This window comes from Fistularia commersonii, chromosome 2 (assembly GCF_037954325.1).
Source record: "Fistularia commersonii isolate RoL2024-O1a breed Wild chromosome 2, RoL_Fcom_v1.0, whole genome shotgun sequence".
NCBI classification, from domain to species: Eukaryota; Metazoa; Chordata; class Actinopteri; order Syngnathiformes; family Fistulariidae; genus Fistularia; species Fistularia commersonii.
This window is the reverse complement of record NC_141285.1, coordinates 9,229,695-9,253,049: the sequence shown is the minus strand read 5'-3', so window position 1 is coordinate 9,253,049 and position 23,355 is coordinate 9,229,695. Positions and strand designations below refer to the sequence as shown.

Sequence of the window (23,355 nt, the reverse complement as noted above, 5' to 3'; positions counted from 1 at the left end):
CTGAAAGTCTCTGTACACTTTCTCCTAATCGCTTGTCTTTTTTTCAAATGACCTAAGTCACCTAATGGAAGTTTCCTGATAAGAAAATGCATCAGAAATCATCTATTATTCATTTGATTAGTTTTTATCATGAGTTGCCCTCTGAAACAGATCTGTGATGGCACTTCATAGATTCTCTCATGGTGACAGCTGTTACAAAATTAGGCTAAAAATGGTCATTTTTGCATTATCTGTCAGACAAACTTGGTGGTATTAAGCAGAAGTCTTAACCAAAAGTTATTCTAATTCTCCAATAATCTGTCAATTACTCTCTCAATTAGTTGATCGTTTCAGAGGTTTCTCAGATCCTTTATGAACCAGCCCAAAAAAGCAGGGACTAATTACCTTAACTTTCGCAATGTGTGAAGTTAATGTTGTATTCAAACAAGTCAATTTTGGTGGGAGTTATGTTCAATTTCATTATTACTTTTTTGTCAAATATAAGAAAACCTTAATGCAAGGGTAGCTAATTTGATATTTATCAATGACCAGTGTATGATACATTTGCCAATGTTGAAATAACGCTGTGCAGCTTTACTAATATAATTTTTCTTGTGATTCTAAATTTCATCAAACTAATGTGCTGAGAATAATGAGATATTAACTAAAACAACGGGCTCATTTAATACATTATCAAAAGCAAATCAAATGAAAAATATTTTACCATACAATCCATATTTTACCATACATACCATAAACATCATTCCATCACAAATTGCAAACATGAATACACTGAAAAAATATCAGTTTTACAACATAATTACACTGTTTGCATTTTGATACCATTTATTTCCATAAACATTCATATCATGTACACATTGGAGTTGAAAAAAGTTATTGTCGAACCATCAGAAAGCCTGGACTGTATTTTAGGGATTTGAGGTTGCCAGTTTCACTGACACAAGCACCAGCAGCTGCCACCTGGTTGCTGCAGTGAGGAGGTGGCTGACACAACAGGCTGAGAGAGGGAGAGAGAGGGAGAGAGAGGGAGCAGGAGGGGAAGTGGGAGGAGGAGTGGGCAGAGGAGAGGGATGGGAGAAAAACAGGCAGTCGGGAGGCAAACCCCTCACTGTAGCGGTGTTTTCAGAAGAAGCGTACAGTGCCTATACCTCCCTCTCTCTCCTCTCTCTACATGGTTGTCTTTTACGCTTCAGGCTTGGCTTAAAACAGGACTCTTCGCTTTACTGACATTACTGGTGAGGAACGACTTAGAGGCTCTTCAGCTGCAGAGTTATCTGGATTCCAATGGTCATGGTCAAGGAAAAAGGTATTCCAGCAGTCACACTCAGGGAGTGTGGCTGTATTTTTCTGTCGGAGTGTGTCTTCATGGTATTGCTTTCATTGTTCATGGCGCTCACTGTCTGCAGCCTTTGGTGCCTTGCTTATTTCTAGATGTTCGGTTTTGTGGTGGTGATACCGACGGTAGACACGGTTCCCCTGATGTGGTTCTTGCTTCTACAATGAATAACACAGAGCAGTATAACAATGCAACTTGCTACTTACAAGGATCACATGACATGAAAACATTCTAAAGTTATACACTTGAACATGCTCTGCCCTTCTTAATACTCACTAGCATTTAATGCTTGGCTGGATTCTGCTTAATTTGGCAGAGTCAGGCTTTATGTAAATGTATGCTTGAACAAAGCATCTGGCATGGTGTATTGAAGCACTCCGCCAAATGTGTAATGTTCAGGCAGACAATGTACATTCTACATTTATTTAAAATCATGCATTTTGTTTGTAATTTGTCTGTAAATATATAATTTGATGAAAAAGTGGAACACTTGTGTGGGCATCCACACTGCGCAGAGCTCTGTATCTCTCTCTCCCTCTCTCCCTCCCTCTCTTGCTCTGTCTGCAGCCGTTACCATGGTGACCAACTAAAAGGTACACTCCATTGTTGTCAGCTATGTCCTCATTCATAGTGCCCCAATAAAGAACAGAATGATTGTATCCTACTATAAGTGAGGTTAGCCAGCTGTGTGAGATAAATTAGGATGCATGTTTCAGTGACATTAACATTCTTCGCCTTTTTGGGACAAGCGGTCGTGAGCTTCACCATTGTGTGTTAGTATGAGTCACAGCAAGCTACAATACATATTTTGGTTATAAGAAAGAGATAAAGCCAGGAGTAAATGGGGAAAGAATTCTCTGCCACTGAGTAGAGGAATATTAAGAGTAAAAAAATTACCGTAAGCTATATTCTAAGTTAAACTGAAGTAGCTTTTGAAGGGCTAAGGGACACACACTCTATTTTACATACTTATAGTGAATACATAAATATTACAGATCAATTGCTGTTATAGAAAGAGCAAGAATTATATTGCCTTTCCATTTCATGTAGAGGGAAAATTAAAATGAATTTATTTCATCATAGTAATAGGTAAATATACGTCATCAATGGCATATATTATTCCAAGTGCTTTGATTATGCCTCAATTTAAGTAATGTGATATATTACTGCTGTTCATCTTGCAGAGTTCAGCTTTCAGCTTTGGGAGTTTGCATGCATTGTGTGGGCATGTGATATTTCTGTATGTTGTCTGAAACCATTTCTAATATTTCAAAAAATATGTTTACAGACTTTCAGAAAGTAGGTATATGTAGAATGTAGGTTTGTTTGTTTATCTGACAGGACACTGGTAGCTGTAGGCAGTGTCCAGCTCTGGAAGTCTTTTCTTGAATGTGGGACTCGACTGACCACTAATTACGGTCTTTGCCTTGGAGTCCCAAAGCCTCTGGCTGCCACATGAATCTTCCACTATGCCTCTGAAAGTTTCTCTTTGGATGTCACCAAGAATGTTGCCTGCCTTTTGAATTTTGATCTTTTAGTGTAGATTTGTCTGTCTTAATCATTAACACCCAAAAGCTTTTTATAAACAACGGCTTAAAAAGGAGGATTTTATTGAATGAGACATAAAGATAATTTATACCCTCATCATGCAACCTGTTTGAGACCAGGTGGTCTGTGTGTCCCCAGCTGACCTAATGTAGAATTTTATCATATGCTCAGTGAGACTGAAAGAGACATAAGACATATGAAAGAGAAATTGATTGTTCATCTTAATCAAGGGACGACGTTTTGACATTTTGCTTGCAATTGTACTATTTTTGCAGCCAAGATGAACCTTTAATACATAACATATGGAGCCCATGCACAGAATTTTCCCTGTTATTCTTTCAAAGATGTTTTGTGCACATTTTCGAACTATCAAATTGTTTCTTTCCTTCTTGCATTCGTTCATTTATTATCAATACAGCCTCACTGACCAGGCCCCATCAAAATCTGGTTATTGCCCCATCTACATCCCTGCACTGGCCAGTGAAATTTCAAATAAAAGAAGTGTTCACTGTAGATAATCTTAAAATTTTCTTTCTCTCAGCCTTTGTAGCTGCCTCCCTTGATTTTTACAAAGTGCTGCAGACAACTGCAGTGGTGCCTCATCTTCGAAGCTTGCCAGTGTCTACTCCCTGAAAGAGCAGATAAACCCTTTCACAGACATCAATACAACACGGGCTCTCTCACTCACATACCCTCTCATAGACACACTGTTTGTGCAGCTGGTACTCTGGACCAGAATATACAGATGAGATAAGGTATGGGCCAGGAAGTGACAATCACTGACCTAAAATATACAGGCTAAAACAACAAGAGCGATATGAGCATCCGATGAAAGAAACACAGACTGTATCCATACATTGTGCCAGTCATCAAACAGCCCCCCTTTCTGGCATCAATCACTTTGATAACAGCAGGAAATAAGACACAGGCGTGTGGGACCATAATGGGGCATCATACTGAGCCAAAGGCTTCATCACCTCCTGTTGTACATATACAATGGCTTAGGCAGTTCATGAAGCAACCATTGTTTTCTTACAGAAATGTAGCAGGACTGAAAATTTCTCTGTGTTTATCAGTGAATTACTTTTGTGAACCTGACCAACAACAAATACTTCCCACTAGGGCATTCAAATATTTGGAGTAGATCATTATTTTGAGCTCAAGTCCCTGAGGATTAGTTATTCAAGGTTGGGGGCACTGGTGTAGGCCGATAGGGTCCCCCCACCGGCAATTTGTGCCTGTATTTGAAGTGCTTTGTCTGGGACACTGGTGGCAGAGGGGTGTGGTGGCTTTGAATACATCCATAAATATTCATTGAGGGGAGGGTTAAGGACTCCTTGTTATGTCTGGTTGATGGAGAGCTTTGCACACCCACCCCTCACAATACACACATGTGTTTGATCATATATTTGAATCTCATATTCAGTATATTTTGCCCTCTTTGACAGTCATCATGGGTCAGACCCAAAAGGACAGTGTAGAAAAAAATAATAAATATTTAATCAAGTGTAACATTTACTTTTAGCTTTCTCCTTGACAAAACAAAATCAGCCTAGCTGATTTTGAAGAGAACAATAATGTATCCATGTATAAAAAGTATCAGTATATGATCTAATTTTAGCACTCAACAAAAGAATGTCTGAAAGTCTAGCTTTTTTTTCCTTAATGCATTTCTTTTTGTGGCTTTGTAGTTAAGGATAGTTTCACTTAGTATAACATGGGCAATATTTCAAAAGACTTGAGCAAGCAATGGCTGGACAGAAAGCTACCCCAATGATTGATTCACTACCATAGAACTGGTGTGTTATAAAACAGACACATACTGACCCCCCTTAAATGACACTTCAGCATTTCCCATAATCACACTTATCAGTGGGGTATAATTCTGTACTGGTAAAATAATTTCTCCATCATTCAGCAGTAATAGATTGAAGAAGCATGCATTGGAAAGGCAAGAAACTGTTTACTGGGGGCTGGCCGCAGTTATCTGTGATCCTGCACATGTCAATATAATGGCGTTAGAAATATGGTGAAGGCCTTCACATCACATCTTCTCTTTCCCTTCTTCTTTTTATATTGCTCATTTCTAAAGAAACCATGGTCCCTCAGACAACTCCTGACAAATCTATTGGTCTAAATGATGAAACGAGTCTGTGGTATGGGTGTGTGTGTGTGTGGTGTGTGTGTGTGTGTGTGTGTGTGTGTGGGGGTGGGGGTGTGTGTGTGTGTGTGTGTGTGTGTGTGTGTTTGTGTGTGTGTGTGTGTGTGTGTGTTTGTGTGTGTGTGTGTGTGTGGTGTGTGTGTGTGGCTTTCTCTGGAACAAACTGACTTCCAAATGGAAAGTGAAGAATTGTGATCTTTCTTCAATTTCAAATACTTATCAAGGATTTTACTACTCAGAATAGAACAATGGTTTTGGCTCAGTTTAGGGTTTTGGATCTTATGTGTGATGTGAAGGGCAGAAGATGGGGAATATACTATTTCCATGACTGACTGCATGACTTACTATGAATGATTTTCATTAAATTGTGCACTGCACGTGTTTACATGATACACATCAGAATTCAGAAAAAGCTGTTTTTGGGTGCCTGTGAAAATACAGTTCCACTTTGCTCTTTTAGATTATTTCCATCATAAGCACACACTCTTATTGTAGACACACTCATACACTCCTTAAGGGATGTAGTTGTCTATTCTTCGCACTCATTTGTCTGCATATCTTAAGGCAACAAAGGCAATGAGTAACTGAATATTTTATTAGATCTTTTCATCTCTTATCTTTTGCTAAATTGAAGTCCTGTCTCCCCTGTGCAATTCAAAGCCATTACAATGGCTCTCCATTCTAACTGCATGGATGGAAATGAAGGAAAACAAAGTCTGGAGCATTCCCAATAAATTCCACTTTCTTCATCAATTCCACAATCTATTATTGTTCCTCAACAAGGCGAAAGCGCAGGATACGGGAAATCTGTCCTTCGGGTATTCAAAATGGCTTTCCTCACTTCCCTCCCGAGCATCATCTGCAACCTTCATGATTGCCAGCTCAGTTTGCTTCTGCTTAAATAGGTTGGGGGTGGGTGGGATGTCAGAGCGGTGAGAGTAACCCCTTTCCTCTACACCCAGCTTTGGGATGCTCTGCTGGTTATTGTTCCCTCAGTGTGTGTGTGTGTGTGTGTGTGTGCGTACGTGTGTGTGTGTCTGCATTGTGTGTTCAGGCTCATATCAGTCACTTTATCCCTTAGTGATGAGGCAGGACAGATCACTCTGTCAGCAGAGCCAACACATCCAGCCAAGAGTGAGGAATGTGTAGACCAGTCGGAAAAAGTGTACCACTGTATTTTTCACAGAAAGTTGCTTTTTATTAAGCACTGACCTCACATGCTTACTTATTTTTTGTGTTATATGGTACAGATTCTTGAAAAAGAGGCCTCAATAGGAAAGACAGCAACTTACTACACAATGAAAAAAATTAACAACCCATTGTATCCATTTTGTAGACAAATAGATGGAAGCGTAAAGACCTTAAAAGGGAGTTGTTTAATGTGTCTTACGTCTAGATAACCCTATGAATAGCCCATTCATCATTCATTGTTTTTTAAGCCCTTTATGTGGTCTTCAATTTTAATGAAATATCATGTAGAGCACCAATTTTGGTCTTATTTTGTTGCAAAGTCTTTTCCTCTTTGCAGCTAATGTGACAAACCCTATACTTTTTATTGTAGCAGGCAGAGTTAAATTGGAAAAAAACAGCACTCTTTCCCATCCAAACCTCAGTTTTTGGGATTCCTCTGTGCATGGGACGCAAACATCTGTCTTGGAAGGTTGTCAACCGGTTATGACGTTAGCGGTGTTGATTTTTCCATGCCGGGCTCTCTCAGCTTTCAACTCAACATTCTATTAAACGTTAAATATAGCCAGTAAAAAACCTGGCTGAAAGAGATGTTCTTTGAGCAAGAATCAAGAAGCATCAGGATAAAGGCTGTAAATCAAATCAATTCTGTGCATGATTTGTAATGTATTTTATAAATTATAACAGAGTTACAGTAACAAAATTTCACAATTTTGAAACAAGATTTGATTATTTTCCCCTACTTAGGTATATATATATGACATGCGGCTCTTGGAAAGTAGAAAGTATCTCTAACATTAGAGGACCATCAACAATGTAAAATTGGCATTTAAATATTTTCTTTTTCATTATTTATGACAGCTTCCATAGATGTGTCAGACAATACCTTACAATTGTATTTTCCTCAACAATACCTGTAATCAAAATATAATAACCCAATGCATCAATAATTCATGAGTTACATTACCATCTTCATGCTATTCAAGACCTCAGTTGATCTACTGCCATATAGTATGATTCCCTTCTGCTGCAGTAGCAGTGGAGTTGTTTTATACAGTATAGGCCGTTCCCTGACTGAGGCAGTACATACTTTTGTACGGCTGGATTAATACTGTATCTGCCGACATATTCATTCTGTTTCATTCTATTTTGTGCAGGTGGAAATCCACTTAAAACCTTGTCCTTTAGAAAATTATATCCTCTCTTGTAATGTCCTACTGCCAATTGTAAACATTCATTCGAATGTTCAAATTACTTTTGCAGCTGGAGGCTAGAATTTAGGGGAATACACTAAGGACGCACTAATATACTCCCTAACACTTGACATCCATGACACATAGATACATAGATTCAAAATTTCTGCTTATATCTATTAAAAAAGCCTGATACAATATGAAAACCAGTATGAAGAATTTTGGAACAATACAAATAAAATAACTTTTGTCTGGGATAGAACCCAGGTAGTGGATTGCCCTCTCTGCACTGTCGACACAACTTTGTCCATTGTTCTTTTTTATTACTGGTTGAAGTTATGCGTAGGATTGAGTACCCTACCAAGTCTAAAGAAAGTGAAAAATTTCCATTCAGATGAAAGCAACATGTTCTATTCTCACATGCCTGAGTGTCTGAGCAAATATCTCATATCTAGAGTGTATGTGACAAAGCGTTAGAATGTGATATTCGCTCAGGCTTGGCACATTTTCTGTCCCTAATGTGGTTGTGATTGTCTCCTTGCAATCCCAAGACAACATTTGGAGGTATTTCTGATATGTGAAAGAAAGTCAGTTCTTTTAACTGCATGGAGAAAAGAATATCAAAAAACTGAAAGGCCATCCAAATTGCCCTAGATGAGTGAGTGAGTGAGTGAATGGTTGTTTGCCTGTATACGTATGCATGCAACTGACTGTCAGCCAGTGCAGGGTGTACCCCGCCTCTCGCCCTATGATGGCTGGGATAGGCTCCAGCATCCCCCACGACCCTGAGTGCAGGATAAGCAGCAGATGATGGACGGATGGATTGATGGATGGAAGGCTATCTTTCAAAACACAAACAAACTAAGCAAAATGTGTGGATAACTTCAGTTCTAGCTTTTTACTTTACATAAGTGACATTGGTAACAACACAGAGGGGCCAATACTTACTTTGTTTGATTCATAATTTCATTAATCGGTGCTCATTTTCTCTTCTCTTCTTGGTAAGCTAATAAACTTGGCACCTGTCGCAAGTTTTTCAGAGGTACAGGGCAACAAAAGCCAAAAAGAACAAAAGTTACTGCTGTATGTGGCCCACTTTAAATGCAATGAGTAATTGGAGGACTTATTTTGAGAGCTGTCTGCCTGTCATCCATGTGATGGTCAAAGCGGGTCAAGATTTGTCATATTTGCTTGATACAGCTGGGGTCACGTTTGTTCTACTCAAGTTGACGTCATGTTAAGAGAGGGGAAATGAGATTGCATCACATGGGGTACCTCGAGACGCATATGGAGACACATTCTAATATTAGATGTGAGCAAATGTATTTAGAGCTCTCCACTTGTTATTGGATAACCCAAGACGTTTGCCAGATCTGACCAGGGCCATTGTCCTGCTGAGTGTAATCACATCACCACACACACACACACACACACACACACACACACACACACACACACACACACACACACACACACACACTCACACACACCATACCACACCAAGCCTCTGCTCAGACCAGCATTTCTTCCAAACTCATTCCTTCATTCTGCAGTCATGTTATCCCATCTTATGACTTAACTTTTTTTAAAATCTGCTTTAAATCCCCCCCTGTCCGAAGATTTGCCTTAGACATTGCAGACAGCTCAGGGGACAATACATACAAGTATTGAAGTTTCTCATTAACAATCTGAAGCCAAGGCTGTCTTGCAAATTTGATTTTAATCAAATTCTACCAGCCCCTAATAACATAAAGCGGCAGCAACTGTAGAAATGTGGTAAAAGGTAGACAAAGTCATCAATAATCCAGCAACGCCTCTCTTTGGTAGACTATCGATTGGTCTTGATGCTATTTCTGTATCTCAAGTAGGGTCTTATTTTAGCTTTACAGACTGATGATTCACCTCACTGCATACAAAGACAAGCTCCTTTCATTTGTTTTTGAAGTGTGTGTGCATGTTTATGTGTGATTTATCTACCTTTGAAGGTAGAAAAAGAGGGGAAATGAGAGGATGAGAGTTGCTGCTTAATGATGCAGGGTATGAAATTATCTGAAATAATCTGCAAGTTTGCAGAGCAGCTGCAAAACTGTGTGTCGTTTGGCAGTATTTACAGCCCGTGCAATTGTATTGGATTATGGTCTGTTGATTCAAAAAATGTTACTCTGAAGCTCTACAAACTGACATATGATCTAAAGATAATAATAGATATAGCTGTACATTTATAGCAAGCTGATAATAATTCCTCTGTCTTTTATAATTACAACAGCTGTCGGAAAACTCACATTTAGAAAGTGAATGTCTAAATCTTCCCTTTATATTAACTTCTGCCTACATTTATTTTAGTTATTTATTCATTTTCTACTTGTACAGAGAGAGTGAGAGATTTAATCACAGGAAACATGTAGCCTGTTCAGTTTTATTGTTATGAAATGTCAAGTTCTCCCCGCTGTCGAATATTTGACACCCAGAACTGACAGAAATTAATTCTTCCACACCCCACCCTTCTTCCCAACAAGGCAGCATGAAAGTATTTTTAAAGAGGAGGCTGAGATTGAAAGTGATTTGCCAATAGACTTGCATGCCAAATTTTCCAAGAAAGCCTGCTTCCTCTTGCATCCTGACTCGATCCTCTACTGATGAGGACAGACTATATTTAGGTAATTGTTTTTATACAGGCCTATCAAGGCACCCAAGGTTGTTCTGTCCAGCTAAATGTTTATTCCCTCACACTGCACTCAGCAGTTGGTCTTTATCGCTATTTTTTCAAGTCTTTGTGCCTTAAATAAACAATTTTTTAAAAAATGTAAACGTCATGTGACACTTCAGGCTGCAGGCTATGTCATTAAGCAAACAGGATGACTCATCATTATTGCCCAATAGTAATGCTAATGTCTGCTCTCTTGCAGTGGCTCATGCGCAGGACACACACCACCACTCCACAGAGAAGCCCCTGATTCAGTGCTGCAAGTGTGGGGAGCCCTGTAAAGGCGAGGTGCTGCGAGTGCAGAGCAAACACTTTCATCTCAAATGCTTCACCTGTAAAGGTACAACGTCACACTAACGAGATAATCACATGATAAAAAGTATACAAACATATTCACAGTAAAGCCTCCAATCTGTAGTTGTAAGGACTCAAATTTGATCTCATATCCTCTCTTAAATGTGACGAGAAATTTGTTGGGAGTTATGTAAAAATACAATGTCAGAAAGCATAATATTTCTTTCTAAGCCTAATTTACATTAGAATAAGTTCCTGTGTTAATGAAGTCTTATTTATCTTAGTAAATAAAGTCTTAATAAAGTCTTATTTACTTGAAGCTCATGAAACAATAATCACCATTATTTTGGCGGTTATTGCTCCACCACCTTTACAAAAAGCTGGATTGGCGTGATACAAAGACCCTGATGGTTTCTTTGTAATTTCAATTGTCCTGTAAGGAGACAGGACTCAGCTTTTCTAACTTGCGTGTCTCGATATTCCATGCAGAATCTTATGACGAGTGAATTTGCAAAGTCTTCTCTCTTCAGAACTATTACTGACAGATTTGACGCACTTAGGTCTGATTTATGATAGCCACCAACATTGGACCGTCTGTCCAGCTCTGAAAGAATCAACCTGTTCTGATGAGGCCTTTGTAGTTAATGTGCGAATGGAGCAGTGTTACAAAGTTATCTTGGTTCACCAAGGGCCCAGAATAGCACGTGTGAATGCTAAGATTAGTACTTAATTCTGTCCTTTACAAGTGGACATACATGCCTTTAGATACTGGGTAGTGATGCTAGTGTACATATTAGCGTGTGTGTGTGTGTCTGTGCATGTGCATTCAGAATCAAAACTGTTTCCCAAGAAGAGGGCCGAGTACATGTGTATGTATGACAGCAAAAGAGAGGGAACAGCTTTTACATCCAAAAAACACATGGCCTTAATCATGGCCTATATTTGTGATTGTCAGTCAACTAATAATTTCTCCTTGGGGTAATGCCAAGTTAAGTGAGCTTAATGATACTCAAAGGTTGTTAAAATATATTTCTCTATAGCAGACAAATCCCATTTAGATGTTTTTTTAATGCCTTTGTTTTAAAAGCAAAACCACCGTAAATTCTCTCCTTTAGTTCTAAAGGTACTTTATTCAATAGCCGGCATACAACTATTAAGATGCTGAGATTGTTGGACATCACTGTCAAAGGGCACTAAATCGCCATTGCTGGTTTTCCCTCAAATCAGTTAGCTTACGAGTTAATCTCATCATCCTTGAGCCCTAATGCAATTAAATCTTATTCTCTCCTTCGCTCTGTCCAACTCATCCCCAGGATTTAATGTGGCTCATTGCATAAGAATGATTAGGTGAAGTAATCTCAAACATCAAGATATTTTCCTTTTGAAATGTGACATTTCTAAAAGCCATTAATCTCCCAGGTCACTCAGTGGAGCTGGAGCAGCAGGCCTCATATGACCTGTACGTGTTTAGTATAAAGACACTCCTCATATATAGATCTTGTATTGATCAAATGTGTATTTGTTTGACCTTTGCACTTTGTTTCTTGTAACATTAGGAAAAATATATATGATTAATTCACAATGAATGTAAAAATACTAGAAAAAATTAAAAGCGATTATCGATTTATCATATCTTTATGGTTTGAAAAAAAAATTCAAGTTGAAGTTGCCGCCATCTGATCAGAGACCAGAGATATACTTGACATTCAGTTCTTCCTTCAAAATTATGTTTTTATGATTAAAAATACCCTTATCCATCTCTCAATCAAGGGAATAACCCAGTGTCATGGCAACATTACAATACACTCACTTATGAAATGTATTTTAATTAGTATTCAACCATCATACATCATTTCAGATTTTTGGGATGACCTTTTTATATACACGAAGAGAAGTAAGTTAGTCGGAGAACTCACATTATAGTGTGAAACGTTTAGAGTTTGCTATCTACAGAACACATAAAGGCCATTTCCTGGCCCACACAATTGTAGAATTGTCACATTGAGCGCTCCACCTCAACACTTAAAATAGAAAGACCTTGCAGTGACTGCTGTTTAGCTGGCATGAACCGTCAGTGATTTTACTCTTTTTCAGATAGTGTTCCTTTTTTCTGCTCTTAATTTAGAATCCCGGTGGTGAAAGGATTGTGGTCCACAATACTGTATTCAAATACTGTAACTATATATATATATATTTTGCTGACATTTTATATCAACAACCATTTCATACTCTGAATGAACCTCTCTGGGTTGCACAGACTAGCAAAACTGAAATAAACTATTAATGCATAGAGGAGTGTGGTGACTTGATGGCTGGATATTTTGTGTTAAAGATAGAACACCAAACTACCTGACTCAAAGTACCAATGTGTGTGTCCTATAGTGTGCGGATGTGATCTTGCCCAAGGAGGCTTCTTCATGAAGAATGGAGAGTATCTGTGCACGCTGGACTACCAACGCATGCACGGCACGCGCTGTAATGGATGTGGGGACTTTGTGGAGGGGGAAGTGGTCACTGCTCTGGGCAAGACCTATCACCCTGCCTGCTTTGTCTGCACCATCTGCAAGTAAGAATACTCGTGTGTTTGTGCAGCCTATTTTCAACCACAAGGTACCCCAGAGTATCCTTGAAAGACTCTTTCACATCCCAGAAATAATATGAGGAAATTGATGTTTTTTTCAACTAGTCACAAATCGAGTCTGACTGGTGTCAGTCCATTGGATTTTTCTTACTCCTGTCAACTTTTCACAGGTATCAGAATCAGCCTATGGGTTAGCCCATAGCCCGTGATATGTGAAAGTTTACATATCACAATTTTACATGTCAACTAGTTTGTTACAGCTACGCTGCCAGCTGGAAAACAATGTTCCTTTGATGTAGATGGTCGGCTGCTTGTAGGTTATAAAGTCAGGATATTTTGAACCATTCAATGTGAAATACTGAGAATAGCTGACATTGATACTGCGATGTATGGTTGCACTGTTTCAAATGATAAAAATACAATGATTTCCAGATGTGGAAATCTCAATACCTGACACAATCTTGTCTTGTAGTGTAGTTGATTATTTTCATATGGATATTGGCTTGGTTTTTGGTTGGAAAGAGGCAGCTGTCATTGGATTTAATGATTTACTTCACAGAAAGAAAACAGGGACTTTGTCAAATGTCATTCTCAGTGAAGTCTATTTATTTAAGCTTAATTTCAACCGCAGCTTAATTATCACCTTGTAAGAGGTGCTGAAATGATGCCGGGAACTATAGAAGAAAAATGCTAGATTGCGGAAATTCCAAGAGGCAGTGTATAAAATTGAGCAGTGTGTCACATCTGCATCAACTGGCTGAGCTGTCTTATTCATCATACAGATATGACACCAATCCACGTCATTGGGCTCTGTCATCTTAAGCCCCATCATAGAAGCTGCAAGCTACGGCCAGTAATGGCTTACCACAGGGCCACAGATCATGTCTTGTTACATTTTCACTGATTGTTGCTGTCACACCGCTTCCAGACGACCATTCCCTGCAGGGGACAGGGTGACCTTTAACGGGAAGGACTGTCTGTGTCAGTACTGTGTGGAGCCAATGTCTCCAGGACCGAAGGACATCCTTGGCTCCAGCAGTGAGTATTTATTATCTAGTGAACAAATGCCCAAATGCAAAGGAAGACACTGGCATTTTTGCTTGGAGTCATAGTTGGGAATTCTGCCAAAGACTGAAAGAGGATTACCTCCAGATAACGAAAACAGTGTGGAAAAAAATTCTTCCAGGTCTGATTCATACATATCATTTAACACCTAATGACTCATGTCATTTCAACTGTGGTATCTGCTATGAAAAATACATGTAGAGTAATCTTTCCCACATATTGTCGAGAATGTTTCAGTCAGCCTCATTCAAATCTGTTCAAGAATTTAAAGCCTTCAAAAATAAGACCACACGCAAGGATGTAAACACATGGTGACAATCTGGGACCAAACCCATATATCTTTAGGTTTGTGTTATGTACTCATAACTATGCTTATGGATCTTGTAAAATTTGGAGAAAATTAGGTTGATATGCTCCAAAAGTAGGTTTACAACCAGAAGACATTTTGACATCTGAAACGCCTTGGATCACAATCAAAATCGACATTGGTCTCTATGATCAGGTCCAACTCCTTCGAAAAAAAAAGTTTAATTGCATCATCTCTATCAAATAAAAAAAAATAAAAAACAGAATGAAAGGACCTAACTGTTTCTGATTATGATTGTCTTGACAGACAGGGTTGTTTTTAAAGAATTTAACCACCTCTGTTCTTTAACTACTGCTATTCTTTTATGAATAACACCAAGACAAGCCTTACTAAATTATGCAAGGCTGTGCATTTCCTTTCCTTGGGAAAGGGGAATGAGCAACTCTCGATCCCCCTTCCCCTTATGCCTCTCTCACTCTGCTCTCTTTTTTCCACTATCCCTTCCTGTTCGTTCTATCTGTTTCTCCCTCTCTGTGTTTCTCACTCTTTCCCTCACCCCACTGGTCTCTGTAAGCAGCTGAAGAGCTTTTAGACAAGGTCACCTATAAATAAGGCATGTTGATTCTCTTCACATCATCATCGCAACCCTGTTATACCTTACGCAGTTATCATCCCCTGTGGTTACTGTGTTCTCTCTTTTGGTTTCATCCTCTGTTCATTAAACAAGAGATGACAAGAAAATTGGTCATTAAAAAACCAACCTCTTATGCTTTTAGAGCCTCTGGAACCTACTAAGATATGGATGGAGCTTTTAGAGCTGTGCTACAAGAAGTGTGGACGATAGGACGAGGCAGTTGTCAGATTTCTCCTGGTTACCCTCTATCCCCATCTAGTGTCTTGGGTCAAAATGGACAAGATGTCTTCCTCTTAACATTATTTGGGCACCTTTACAACAAGTGAGCCCTTTGGCAGACATTGTCAGACATTGCTTTTCTCAGGCTATGATGTCTGCTTTTCGAACTTGCTGCTGATATCTTAAAAAATCCTGATACAATATGAAAAACCAGTATAAAGATTTTAGGTGCAATACAAATAACTTTTGTCTGGGATAGAACCCAGGTAGTGGATTGCCCTGAGTGTCTGAGCAAATATCTCATATCTGGAGTGTATGCGCCAAAGCATTAGAATGTGATATTCTCTCAGGCTGGGTACATTTTCTGTCCCCAATGTGGTTGTGATTGTCTCCTTGCAATCCCAAGACAACATTTGGAGGTATTTCTGATGCGTGAAAGAAAGTCAGTTCTTTTAAGACATAACTGTATGGAGGAAGGAATATCACAAAACTGAAAGGCCATCAAAATTGCCCTAGATGAGTGAATGAGTGAATGGTTGTTTGCCTGTATATGGTACCATGTGACTGACTGATGACCAGTGCAGGGTGTACCCTGCCTCTCGCCCAATGACAGCTGGGATAGGCTCCAGCATCTCCTGCGACCCTGAGTTCAGGATAAGCGGCAGATGATGGATGGATGGATGGATGGAAGGCTACCTTTCAAAAACAAACTGAGCAAAATGTATAGATAACTTCAGTTCTAGCTTTTTACTTTACATAAATTATTTGGAAGGTGACATTGGTAACAACACAGACGGGGCCACACTTACTTTGTTCATTTAGAATTTCACATAATTGACGCTCTCTTCTCCCCTTGGTAAGCTAATAAACTCAGCACCTGTTGCAAGTTTTTCAGAGGTACAGGACAACAAAAGCCACAAAGAACAAACATTACGGCTGTATGTTTGACAGACATTGTCAGACATTGCTTTTCTCAGGCTATGCAATTTTTGCTTTTCCAGATTGTGCAGGTTGTGGACGAGACATTAAGAATGGCCAGGCTCTCTTAGCCTTGGACAGACAGTGGCATCTGGGATGCTTTAAGTGTAAGGCCTGTAACAAAGTGCTGACTGGGGAGTACATTAGCAAGTAAGTAGCTCATATCCATTGCAATTACAGACGATCTACCTCAGACATACAGTGATGGTGTACTGTCAAATTCCTGGTGTTTGCACATTTATCTTCTATCAGGGATGGTGCTCCCTACTGTGAGAAGGATTACCAGATCCATTTTGGGGTTCAGTGTGAGGCATGTCATCAGTTCATCACAGGCAAGGTGCTAGAGGTAAAAAAAGACATCCTTTTTTACAATTTTCACAATGACCGAGAACCAATTCCATGCTTGTCTGACTCCGGAGTCATTCAGAATATTTTTGAACAAACAGGTTTTGAATCACAACAGTTGTATGATTGGCTAGAGAGAATAACAATGGCAGAGAAATTGTGGCAACATGAATTGGTCTGCAGAGGAAATTTCCTCTCTATTCAGTCGTTAATAAAAGCTGGTGGCCCTCCTAGCAAACTCACACTAATCTCATCTGAAATAGAAGAATGGAGATCTCATGTTAAGATATTATGTGCGTCATGTGTCTGAAATGTGAAGACAGCTATACAAACAAAAAATTACAACTGTTGCTAGAACATCCAAATAATTTTCCCCCTTAGAGACGGGGATGTTGCTTTGAGCGGAATTATAAAATGTAGTTTGATAATCTGTGGTGTAATCTCTACAGCACTGAGCCAAACAGCCTCTTGACATGAATTTTCTCCTAAAACATTAATTCTTAGCAGATTCTTTAGGACTTTTCAGCTCTCTAAATTTCACATGCCTGCACACAATCATGTGGGCCTGCTTTGCCTCAAATTATATAAATATTATATAAAGCACATAATGTGATCTTGCCTGTGTACATTATTCATAAATGTGTTTTGGAACTGTAATGAAACTCTTGTTGAAGTGTTGCTAATCTTGTCAGTGCTTGGTTTATGTATAAATGTGATCAATGCTTCTGTCCTTTACAGTTTTCACTAACAAGGTCTTATAGGCCTGTCTGTTTTGCAGACAGTGATCCAATCAGACATGGAGTTATGTGTCATTTAATGGTATGAATAAGTCACTGCTAGCCAGCCGGACGGGTTTACAGTAATCCAGCATTAAGGCTGGCCTTTATGACAATAGGAAACAACCTCGGCATCTCACCCCCGAGCTGCTGCCAATGCATCAGTGAGGCCAAAGCCATACCAGTCTGTCTGATACTCTAATCACTGTCCCAAGACCTGGGTCAAAAACCTAATGCTGGTTCTGCTTATCATTTGGTGCTTGGGAGTGCCGTGTGAAAGACTTGTAAATGCAGTGGTAATTAATAGATGTATGTTTGTGAGTGTTTGTGTATGGAGGGTTGGCGTGCATAAAAAGCTGCAACGTTCTGATAATATAAGTACTGTTATTATTTCTGGAAGAGAACATCAGTTTTATTGTGTGCTTGATGAAAACATTGGATAGGTAGTGCTATGATCTATAGCCTTTTGCTGACAATTTTATTAAGGAGTTTGTAAAATCCAACTTGTCAGTGGCTCCCTATCTCCCAATGACCCATTGCCAGCTGATATTGCACTTAGAGTTGTTATAGAGGCACAGTTTCACTTGTTTATATCTCACCCTTGGTTGATGTCACAAGGCAATTATAATGGAGTGCTTAACATGGGTACATTGTATCTGGGTAGGTGGAAATTCTCATTTGAATAGGGGTTGACTGTCAAACGACCAGGTGTCATCATACCATTTTGTGGGAGGTATTCCATTACATTAACTGTAATACATTAAGTTGAAGGCTGTGTTAAATTGTCAAGTGAACACATTTATTTCCAGTGCTCAGGAGCACAAGCTCACCCACAGCTTTTTTAGAGGGAGGACACTTCCAACACAGGGTCAGAGCTCTGATGAAAGAGTCCATTGAAATAACAGACTTTAGGTGTTAGAGGGCAGAAGTGTCTCAGACCCGGTGGAGCATTGAGCTTATTTTCAGGAAGTTACAGCCCTGCTTTAGCCCTACTTCTTAGTGCGGGCTTGATTGCTCTTCATTCTGCTGAAATGTCAGGTGTTTTTTGTGTGCCGCTTTATACAGGCAGGGGATAAGCACTACCATCCCAGCTGTGCCAGATGCAGTAGGTGCAATCAGATGTTCACAGAAGGGGAAGAGATGTATCTGCAAGGTGAGCAGACTTTTCTGTGTAGTCAGCCTGAGACTAAAACCTCATTTTTTATTTGTTGTCCTCTTTTGGTTAGAATATATTACAGTTAAACCTACTTAGAATATCTGTATTCTCGTTAAAACCCAACTAAATAATCAAAGCAGTGCATCATTAATACTGTGACTACAGAGCGGACTGTTTGGAAACAGAGACTTTGTCTCAGAACTGCCTCCTAAACCTGAGTAGGAGTCCTTATTTTTGGACGTTTGTACAGAAGAGATTGTATTTTTGTAGATTATACATTTTTAATGGATATTTTCAAATGATGGTACTACTTTAAGCCAATACATTTAATTTCAGTTCAGCTCTTAATAACTTATTAATAGTGTCTTATTAATAACACTGGTCAGTATTCATCAGAAATTAGTTTTGCTCTATGTATGTGTGCTCTATATGTATGGTTTTGATTTGATTTGAACTGTATTTGACTTGAAACTGGTAAATTCCATGTAACAGTCACGTACGACCAGAATAAAAAAAAAAATAGGTGAAACTTTGGTCTTGAAGAGTTTGGAAAAATATATTGGTACTTGGTACTACAACCCCTGAATTAACCAAAGTCATTTCAAGGAACTCTATTCTGAGTAAGGATCTTTATTAATGCATTGATTTAGATAAAAACACTTGTATCTGTTTTCCCTTTAGTATTTAAAAAATAAAAGTATAAAAATACTTTAACTAACAAATGAAACAAATGAGTGCTGCCACATTGCCTTATTTTTTTTATAAAATAAGATAGGACAACTAAAAGAGACAAGTAAATCACCCTGGTGGGTGTTGTGTCCTGGTGTATACTGTGTACCAGCACACATAACAACTATGGGAAAAATAAAGGTAAGGTCAATAAAGGAGATGCTGATCAACTATAGATAGTATTGGAACATCCCTGATGACCATAATACATTTTTTATGTGTGACACAAATGACCACCAGCTTCTCTGCTCATGCCTCTTGTGTCAAAGGATCAACAGTTTGGCACCCCGGCTGCAAGAACACCACCAGAACAGAGGAGAGACATAGGGATCGGGTAAGAATATGCGTGTCACTGATTCCACTGTCCTCCACTTTACTGTTAAGGAAAGCAATCTTCTGTTCAATATTGGAATGGATAGATATTCAGGATATGCAATGCAGGAATCTATATGTTTTCTTCCTCCTCATTCCAGGTGATGTGAGCCTACTTAAATCATTTGCCTTGTGTGTCTATCGCTGCATTTGAATAAATGTTATTTTTTGTGTGCACGTGCATAATTTGCCATGATATGTGTGACTGTGAGTCAGACTGGAGAGAAACAACCCCTGTGTGATGTCCTGTGAACCCCCCCTCTCCCTTCCTCCACAGCTATTGCCTCCGTCACTTATATTCCTCCAAAAAACAGAAAGGCAGGTACTGTATTCGCTATTGGCTATGAGATGGCATCATCCTGTTGCACCATATACATGAGACAGATGCACTGTGTGCTGCCATCTGCTGGAGACAGCCTGTAGTGCCCTCTGTGTTTCATATGGAGCCATAGTCATGTCTGTAATACCTGAACTCATATCAAAGGTGCATGAGGCTACGATGTGCACAAATTTGGGAGGGGGGGGGGGGCAGACATGATGTCATCGAACAATTACTAATTTGTACTCTAAAATTCCCATTAACCCATTTGGTGAAAAGCTTAATTAATTGTTCCAGATTCAGGACTGCTGCTTCCATCCAAACGACTCATCTTCATGAAGTGGCATGACTCTCATGAACATAAAACACAGCAAACCCATTCACTTTGCACACTTGCAAATTAATGACCTAATCATGAGATGACATGCTCACACTATTACCGATTTATTCATGTAATTCATGGATCCTAAATACAGGGGTTACGATTCTCTCTCACTACTTATTCAAATCAATGTCAGATTAGGTCACGATGTTGTCTTTTACTTAATATCTAGAAAACCGTAGACCAAAGGAAACCAGTTTTCTGAGCATGGTGTGTCTAACATACACTTATGTGTTTCCTTGCTGCAGCCGACAAGGTCGTCATCCGAGAGTATTTGTTCCAGACCTGGTTCAAGCATACCTGGCTCACCGGGTCATACCATCTATGTAAGATCTGTCATACAGCTATACAGTATGTCCAAATATGTCCAAATAGGTTGTGATAAGAGTGTTAGTTACTCCCTCTTACTTTTGCTTATAATAGCAGTAGTTGCTGTTGTTCAGGAATAGTATGATTTTATGTTAGTGAACTCCCCTTGTTTTTTTCTGTGTGTGCATGTTTGTCTTTATTTGTCTCCCTAGGCAAAAGTAGACAATGAGATTCTTGATTACAGAGACCTAGCTGCCATTCCAAAAGTCAAAGCCATTTATGACATTGAACGCCCAGATCTTATTACCTATGAACCCATGTACATGACCTCCATGGATGAAAGAGAAGACAGAAGAGAGAGTGTGGGAGAGGTAAACACAGACCGCATGCCTCTTTCTTTGCATGCATGCTGTCTACGTGCACAGACTGCACAGTAGCAGAACTATTCTTGAGCTCATGGCTTATGGGTGATATTCTACCGGGGCATTTTCCTCATTTTGAAAAAGCTTCAAACAGAAGGAATATTAAAAAAACAAAGTTATTTTAGAAAATTTATATCATATTCAACATTTCCATCCTTCACAGCTCTATACTGCCAGGAGGGAGCGTTCACCTTTGCCAGATGAAAAGGTATGATACTTTACTGTGTGCTGTTGATGATAAATGACATAAAATATAAGATAGCATATCTATATATAGTGATAAAAGGAATTTAAATGATAACATGTACATATGTACATTAATGTACAATTTTACATTTTATTGCGTGTGTGTGTTTTTATAGTTTGAAGAAAAACTAGAAAATCCTTGGGCAGCTTTCACAGTGAATATGTTTGACGCTAAGGTGCCATAGTACTTACAGATGTTTTCACTACTGATATTCTTCACTTGACTCATCCTGTTATCAGGGGTTGATAGAATTTCAGAAAAAAAATCTGTAGTCATCCCAAAAATTACAAAATTTACATTAGCTTGTGACATTGTCAGTGTATACCTCACAACTTATTTGTTTATGGCTCCATTATTTTGAGGGATAGCACCTGGAAGTTCTGAAAACCCTTCATTTTGATGTTTTGGTATGTGTGATTGTTATGTTTGTGTAAATATGTAACTTTGACTTGTTCTTTCCAGTCCTTAAGAAACATGTCACCCACTCCATCCAGTGAGGTTAGCATATTTTTTATTTTCTTCCACTGACTATCACCTCTGTGCAATTGAAATACTTCTATATAGTGTATTGTCCTTGTGTGTTTCAGGGCTGTTTCGACAGAAGAGAACGCATCCTCCAAAGGTCTACTAGTCAGGGCTCAATAGGATCACCAGTTTATAATCGCCATGGATACACTCCCACTCTGTCACGGTCGCCACAGCATTTTCACCGGCCAGGTGAGAATTAGTCATCATTTTTGATCATGCTGATGGTTTGGTTATTGCAGAAATGGGTCTAAGAACTTTTGATTACAGGCCATAACAGTTAGTCTAGGGTTTCACATCCTTGCTGTGGCTCTATTACAGGGGAACCTTTGAAAAATTGACTTTTGGCTTGATTTGTTTTGTTTTCATTTTCATCTTGTTCAATTTCCAAAGGATGTACTACTTCTCTGAAAAAAAACAAGACAAAAGCCAACTAAAAAACGAAAAAACCAAAAGTCAATTAGCACTTTTAATAGCCCTTTTCCCCCGAAATTAAAATCCTTTCCAATGTGTGATTTTAATGTATTCTACTCATCTTTGTTCCCTCTTACTGACCATTTCAAATATTCCGTTACTTCTCACTTTGCGTGTCTTGTTTTCTTTTTGATTCTTGTATATCTTCCTTGGTTTTATCCCACACCTTCTCACCTAATATTTCCCTCCCATAATTGGCCACCACTGCTGGCCGCTCCTGGGTTTTTTTTCCTGTACTACACACCCTTCCCTGCAGAGGCTCTGACAGGCATGCAGAAGCTCTGCTCTTCTCTGTGCAGTAACAGTGTGGGCTCCAGAATTAGTGACTCCCGCCCCACCTCCCCTTTCAGACACCACTTCCTCCCCCATAGCCAAGGTAAGGCCTCTGCTCCACTTTACCCTACAGCCACACCAGAGCAACAAGTCATCTCCATCTGAAACTGAGATATCGCCTCTTGCCGACCTCATCTGTCATTCAGATCCATCCCGACCTCTCATTAGACAGAAACTGACACAGTGAAAGGTCAAACTGCTGGCTTCAATCCATGTCTGAAGGAAATATGGAGTCTTGTCTGTTGCTCCTCACAAACTGGTGTAGAACTTATGACCAATTCAGTGTCTTCAATGCAGCTGACAGACTGCATTTTTATAATTTTGTGTGTACTACTCAGTGAGACTACAACTTCAAATAAATTATCCAAACAGACACAATTTCCTAAAAGTTTAATGTTGGAGATTTTTTTTTCAGTCTCAGTTTCAGAATGAGTTTTCAGACTCCTGGCAATGTGCAGTCATGAGATAGAGGGTTTGTTGCTGGGATAAACCCTGATTGAAGTATCAGCAGAGCAGACCTCATACTTCACTCGAAACCCATCTCTGAAGCATCATAGCTGGCTTGATTTCCTTTTGTTTACATTACCTGCTTGCACATATAGTCTAGAGCTCCATTTACAGCATTGATCTGAGCCATCAAGACTACCGACATTTCTTCATCATGACTTCAGCTGCTCTATTGGCCCGTGTGTGTTGCATCGTTCAGTCTATCATTCCCCTTTAGTATCCCTGCTTATGATCTGTTCTTGGTTCTTCTC

General features: G+C 39.2%; 1 protein-coding gene across 1 annotated transcript in view; it reads left to right on the top strand.

Annotated features, from left to right (window-relative positions):
* Nucleotides 1-23,355, top strand: part of LOC147236285 (actin-binding LIM protein 1-like) — a 35,961-nt gene that overhangs the window by 3,512 nt on the left and 9,094 nt on the right. The window contains exons 2-15 of the mRNA XM_086166240.1: nt 10,333-10,470; nt 12,807-12,990; nt 13,934-14,043; nt 16,232-16,358; nt 16,461-16,554; nt 18,395-18,482; nt 19,484-19,548; nt 19,864-19,908; nt 20,536-20,613; nt 20,809-20,967; nt 21,182-21,226; nt 21,728-21,763; nt 21,853-21,982; nt 22,521-22,640. Coding sequence (XP_086022366.1) covers nt 10,333-10,470; nt 12,807-12,990; nt 13,934-14,043; nt 16,232-16,358; nt 16,461-16,554; nt 18,395-18,482; nt 19,484-19,548; nt 19,864-19,908; nt 20,536-20,613; nt 20,809-20,967; nt 21,182-21,226; nt 21,728-21,763; nt 21,853-21,982; nt 22,521-22,640 — 1,419 coding nt within the window. The remainder of the gene's footprint in view (nt 1-10,332; nt 10,471-12,806; nt 12,991-13,933; nt 14,044-16,231; nt 16,359-16,460; nt 16,555-18,394; nt 18,483-19,483; nt 19,549-19,863; nt 19,909-20,535; nt 20,614-20,808; nt 20,968-21,181; nt 21,227-21,727; nt 21,764-21,852; nt 21,983-22,520; nt 22,641-23,355) is intronic.